The sequence below is a fragment of the Panicum virgatum genome, chromosome 7K, assembly GCF_016808335.1.
Source record: "Panicum virgatum strain AP13 chromosome 7K, P.virgatum_v5, whole genome shotgun sequence".
Classification (NCBI taxonomy): Eukaryota; Viridiplantae; Streptophyta; class Magnoliopsida; order Poales; family Poaceae; genus Panicum; species Panicum virgatum.
In genome coordinates, this window is record NC_053142.1 from 45,181,226 (window position 1) to 45,187,738 (window position 6,513).

The 6,513-nt window shown below is 43.5% G+C and overlaps 1 protein-coding gene across 1 annotated transcript; it reads right to left on the minus strand.

Moving 5' to 3' along the window:
• Nucleotides 1-1,143: 1,143 nt before the first annotated feature.
• On the minus strand, nucleotides 1,144-2,812 carry LOC120641605 (AT-hook motif nuclear-localized protein 23-like). Its single transcript, XM_039917795.1, has one exon. The coding sequence runs from the start codon at nucleotides 2,415-2,417 to the stop codon at nucleotides 1,482-1,484; it is 936 nt and encodes a 311-aa protein (XP_039773729.1). The 5' UTR covers nucleotides 2,418-2,812; the 3' UTR covers nucleotides 1,144-1,481.
• Between the last annotated feature and the right edge of the window lie 3,701 nt (nucleotides 2,813-6,513).

Here is a 6,513-nt window from a genome sequence, read left to right on the forward strand (position 1 = left end):
AAGTAGGTAAGATAGTGCTACACATGTACATTCTTCATTGAATTGCCTTCATCATTTTTCAGATGAATTAATTATTAATTGTTCAAACTCAAATTATTCTCAACAGATCTAGCTAGTATATGCAGTTTTAAGAACTCAAGTTATTTGGTGCCAGTTTGTTTGCCCCTAATCAAGGTATAACAAGCTTAGAATTGAACACAACCACTACAAATTGTTGGATGCAGTTTTAAGAACTCATCATTAGGGTTAATAAGGAACGGAAACCTCAATATACAATTCAGCATGGAAGAAAAGAAATTGGACTGCATGTCTCAGTTTGGTTAATAATTAGCACATAAGCATGTTATTTCAAGACAAGCTGAACGTTACCAAGGTGCACACACCATCAAATTCTATAGGAATGATGTAGAGTAGGAATTAAGCTAACCATTCACTGGTTCTAAGCTCTGAACAGCGATGCAGCTACACAATCCAAAGAGGCCGTACCAAACACTAGATACCATATGTCGTCAGTGAAAACCTTATGAATCTTTGAATGTCCAAGTCCCAAGAGCTTGGGGAAACTAGCAATCTAGTTTCTTTTATTTCGACAAGCATCTTGCAATCTACGCATATGAGACAACAAAGAACAAGGGCAGTATAGACAGGCAGAGAGACTTGTGAGCATTCCCCATGCATGAGCTTGCTTTGCGAGAGGCAATTTACTAGCAGAATTGAGTATGCATGCTAGCTTTGTGATGTTTAAACAAAGGAAAAGCGTGCACACGTGTGAGCAGAAAATTGTGTGGTAACTTGTGACGAAGCAGTTCCCAGACTACTCCCAAATAAATTTAGAAGAACCAGAAGAAACTGATTGACGATACGATCAATAATATACTATACACATATCACTAATTGTTGTTGTACACGCAGGCAGGTAACACCTTTGTATAACTCAAAAAACAATTGCCCAAAAGCATGCACAACACATCTAGCTAGCAGCAACATGATGATAAAGTAAGAACTGACAGCTTAAGACACTTAGAATACGCTAACTTTTCTTAACACAATTTGGTTGAAAGCGAATCTCTCATCCAGAGGAACAAGAACAACAAGAACCCCAGGCATGGAAACATCGAGTAACACACAAGTCACACATGCATCTGGAGAACAGATTAAATTAAAGGCTACTTATTAAAAAGCCAGATTAAAAATTAAGACAAGCAAGGGTACACCACAAATTAATTAAGTTGCAAGAGACACGAGAGAAGAAAACGAAAAGAAGGATGAACAAGGAAAAGACATAATCAGAGAGACCGAGCAAACACTACGAAATTGTACAGAGATCGAGATAGAAATGGTAGATATCCTTGCAAGCATGCGTGCGCTAACCTTCTGCAAGCCTGCCTTCATCAACCCTTGTGCCGTTCACTGCTTTCTTCTTGCCATCTCCTGTTGTCACACACCGTACCTGAATTATACCCCCCATGGATTACTTGTCATCAGAACGGTGGTGGCCGTGCACCAGCCCACCCATGGCCATCGGCACCAGGCGGGAGCTGTGATCCGCCACCGGCCATGTTGTGGAGCGGCAGGTTGAAGAAGGGCAGGCCGGCAGCCGACGGGTCGGGAGGGAACGGCGGGCCACCGCCCATGCCTCCTGCGCCATCGGCACCGCCGGGCGGCTGCATCTGGAGGCCGGGTGGAGCTGCCTGGGCCTCCTCCTCCTCCAGTGGGAGGCGCTCGTAGGCGACGTTGGCGAAGGACGCGGCGATGACGATGACGGGGCCCGCGGCGTAGAGCGCGCCGACGACGTTCCCGCCGACGACCTGCCCCTGGCCCCCCGCGAGGAAGATGGTGAGGCTGGTGGCGCCGGGGGGTGCCGGCGGAGGGAGGAAGGAGCCCGAGAGCGACAGGATCTCGAACCTCCCGTGCAGCGTCACGACGGCGCCCGTCGGCGCCGACGGCTGCCGCAGCGTCACGTTGGTGACCACGCCGCTGCCGCTCAGCACGCAGACGCCGCGCTGCCGCCGGCGCGCGTACGTGGAGACGGACTCGAACACGTCGCAGCCGCTCCCGACCTCCAGGATGTGGGCGCGCAGCGTGTTGGCGCTCTCCCGCGTGATGATCACCGGGGGCTTGGGCTTGTTCTTGGAGCCCGGTGGGCGCCCGCGGGGCCGGCGGGCTACCATCTCGCCGTTCCCGCCGCTGCCGCCGCCCGGGGCATCTCCAGCTGGGCCGGATGAGGATGACCCTCCGTCGTGGTCACCGTAAGGCCCGCCGTTGTTGCTGTTGCCGCCGCCGCTGCCATTGGGGTCGTCGTCGGAGGGCTCCGGCTGCTTACTGGCGTAGTTGTGCTGCAGCTGGAGGTCGGGGTGAAGGTGGTGGAGCTGGTGGACGTAGCGCGTCGCGGCGGTGCCGAGGTCGAGTCCCGCCATGGTTCTCTGCTAGCTCATGTACTGATGTAGCTAGCAAGCAAAATTTAAAAACTAGAAAAGCAGGGGGAAAAAGAGAAAAAATACTCAAATTGCAACAGAGTGGTGTTTTGTTTTTAGGTTAAAAGGAAGTGTTGGAAAAGGAAGCAATGATTTTTAAAGAGGGGGATTGTTTATGATCCTGCCTGTTTTAAAAGTTTTGGACGCAGAAAGAAGCAAACGGGGAAGAAATTAAAAAACCAAACAAGTGAGTGCCTGCATATGGAGGAGAGAACGAACACCAACAGGGGCAGCAGAGAAGAGCTGTGTGCTATGACTATGAGCAGGGTAGGAGAAGGAGGAGGAGGAGGAGGAGGAGGAGGAGGAGGAGAGAAAGGGAAGCTATGAAGGGGGAAGGGGGAGCACAGGAGGAGGATGGGAAAGAGAAGGGTTTGAGATGTTCTTCCAACCAGTGGTAGGAGGAGCACCACATAAAATAATGTGGGGGAGGAGGAGAGAGTTGGGAGAACAAATTCTTGTGCATCCTTTGCAGCTAGCTACGGACAAAGAGATAGGGCTATGACACTGACTCGTGGACCACCATATTCTGGGGCCTACGCGTCAGTTTCGCAGGGGTCCTACATGATGGTGACAAGGGAGGCTTCGGAGAAAGAGAGATGGAGCGGGAGGAACTATGATGCACAAATGTGATGCATGGTGATAGCGATGGCTTAGCGTGTCCGTCGCAAGATTATGCTAATTAACCAGGGTTAAGTGCCTAAACCCATAGTTTAGGACCACTAATCCCTGCTGGGTTAATGCGAATTGGTATGGAGGTTGTTCATGACTACACTCTGGTGGGGCCCATGCCAGCGCGTGCTGCGGTCTCGGATTGATTGCACGGAGTTTGGTCTAACCCTTCATGAGTTAGTATGAAGAACAGTAATAGTACGCAGAAGTATTGTGCACTATTCGGAGTTAATTTCAAACTGATTTCACAAATGTTATATTTCATTGGCATCTCTATATATCATCAAACAGTGAGATCACACTATCATTTATATTCCACTACAACATTAATTAGTTATAATTTAGTTTTCACTTTTCTTCATGATCTGCTGTTGACTTGAGTTTTCAAACGCAAACACATGAACAACAAACAAAACTCTATTACTTTTATCAAAATCTGAGGTTTCGTGGGTAGAGATAATTGCATGGTTGCCTCCCATTTTGAAGCCTAATTATGAGTTTGCCTTGATTACTTTCACTTTTTTGCACAATCACCCACACCAATTATTGTTTTCAAAAAGTTAGCGAACGATGAGCAGTAGTGAAAACATTATTAGAAACACAGTAGTTAGAAAACATTTTGAAGCGGGGAGAAAGCATGCAAATGCCCCTAATTAGTATTGACTCTCGATTGAGAACTAGAGAGCCAAAAACTGGTCCAAAAAAGAAGATAATACAACCTGAACAAAGCTTACGCACATTTAACACCACAACAGTTAAGTTTTGGTCCAATAATTTGTCAGTATTTAAGGCAGCAACCTTTATTAATATATGTACTTTTGACCACCACTATTGCATTGACTTGTAGCTAGGCAGCTAATTAAAGTAGTTGAAATGGGATTATTAGGGGCATGGTTTAGCCTAGTTAGGCCAATTTCAGTGGGAGTGTCATAGATATTAAATTTGCTAATATGTACCAATAGTATGAGGAGAGAGAAAAGAAGAGTGTCATGAAATGTGAGAGGAGTGTCATCACCATGACACTCTACTGGCACAGTTCTTAAGATTTCAGTCTAGATAACTGTGTCGATGACACTCCCACTAAGCCTGGCCTTAGGCATACACACGAGTCTTATTAGACAACACACAGCACATGTGTGCTGCATGTGTAGAGGCATATATATGAGATCTATCTGTGCCATTGCCTTCAGCATAAAAATTGTGTTTACAAATTGATAGATGCATTTTTAATTGTCGAATTGTCCTTTCTAGCATAGTTTTTGATAAGAGCATTTAAAACTAGATTATATATATAGTATGCTAGTAATAAACTATGTCAGGTCAAATGGATGACCCATATCATCCTCACTCTTAACTTATTTTTATATGCACAAATCTTATAACTGTAACCAGCATGCCAGTACTTTCACTAATCACCACGTATGATGACTTGAATACTTTGGAAGCTAGACTACTTTTTACCATCTTTTCATGACACCAATTAACATGAGTAACCTCACCTGGTTTGGCCAAAGTTGCAACATCTTTTTTAATGCTTGTCCTTGATCTTTTGGAGAGATCCGTTCTATTCAACAAATCAACGTGGTAGTTTTCAACTGCATGGTGATACATAGAATATTGTACGTGTGCTGAACTTTTCATTATATTAAATAAAATAGGCTATTATACAGGAAGGAAGCATGGATAGTTTATGCTCTGTCAAGTTGTGTTAGTTTCATTGTTTATATAACTAAAATATACAAAGCAATCATGTAACTTTATGACAAATGAGGACAGATCGTGCAGCCATGGTTGGTGTTATGATAAGCAGCATTAAAAATCTACAATCAACTAGCCTGTTCTCTGCCATATGCACTAACAGACTCTAATAACATAAATGTAACATACCAATAATAGTATATCTCAAATTCTCAATAATATATTATTCCATGATCTAACTTGTACTGTTTTTGGATATGGATCGATGTGTGTGTGTGTCTATATATATATATATACATATATATACATATATATATATACATATATATATATACATATATATATACACACACATATATATACATATATATATATATACACACACACACACATATATATATATATATATATATATATATATATATATATATATATATATATATATATATATATATATATATATATATATATATACGGCGAGGCTAAAATGCAACAAGGTGCATTTGTTATCGCAAATGCACAGACCCTCCACCGGTCTCGCCAACCAACTACAGCTCAATCCCGCCACTCACCAGAAAGCATGCATGCAGAGAATCTTTTGTTGATTCGGATCGAAAAATGCAATATCTCTTAAACCGTAGCTTCAATTTCAGATTTGTTTGCATCAGGTCATTGGAAAAAATGTGCTTACCAAAACGAGATCCATGAAGACTATATTTGATGAACTTTTTTTTTCAAGTATGTAATTGCAACATCACTATACTAAGAGTTGCTAGCATAGCTACATTACAATTGCAACTTGGCTAGCATAGCTAAGAGACTACATCACTATACTAATTGCAACTGAGAGACTACATCAATTGCAATTGGAAGAATAGGTCAATTGCAATTGGGCGGAACTAATTGCAACTGGGTGCGAACACATTGCAACTAGCCACGAGCCGGTTGCAACTCAGACCGACCTGGTTGCAACTGAACACAAACCAATTGACTCTCAGACCGGTATCAATTGCAACTGGACACGAACTGATTGCAACTCAGACAGATCCGATTGCAACTGACGTGAACTGGTTGCAACTCGGACTGACCCGATTGCAAGTGGATGCGAACCGGTTGCAACTGGACACAATCCAGTTGCAACTAGAACGGTCATAGTAGTTGCAACTTAGAGGGTGGGTGCATTCTCTATACAGAATGCATCCAGGTGCATTATACCATAACACTATATATGTGTGTGTACTTCTTAATTCCACAACTTTTCTACAAAACTTTTGTTAATTTAGTTGCATAGAGGTCTAGCAAGATTAGGGAAGGGATAACTAGATTACAGAACCCTGTACCACCATGAAACATTGCATAATTTAATATGTCTTAACTTAACTGGTGTTTAGTAGAATTTATAACTTTTCCTTAAGGTATATATATGTAACATCCCAAAAATCCATAAAATTTAATCACGCGCTAAGTAATTTTCAAAATTATTTTTTTCGTCGTTGAACTCGAGATCCTCCTAAAGCCCTAAACCCTAGATTCCGGAAACTTCTCCCTGTCCCGAACACCCGATGTCTCATCTCCTTTTTCCCGCTCCGCGCGATGCGCTGCGTGTCGCCCGAGAACGCGCGCGTGGCCGACCAGCCCACGGTCGCCGCCGCGGATTTCGCCGACACACTCT

What these genes read in the sequence shown, in the direction of transcription:
- LOC120641605 (XM_039917795.1), bottom strand. Translation starts at nt 2,417, where the DNA reads ATGGCGGGACTCGACCTCGGCACCGCCGCGACGCGCTACGTCCACCAG.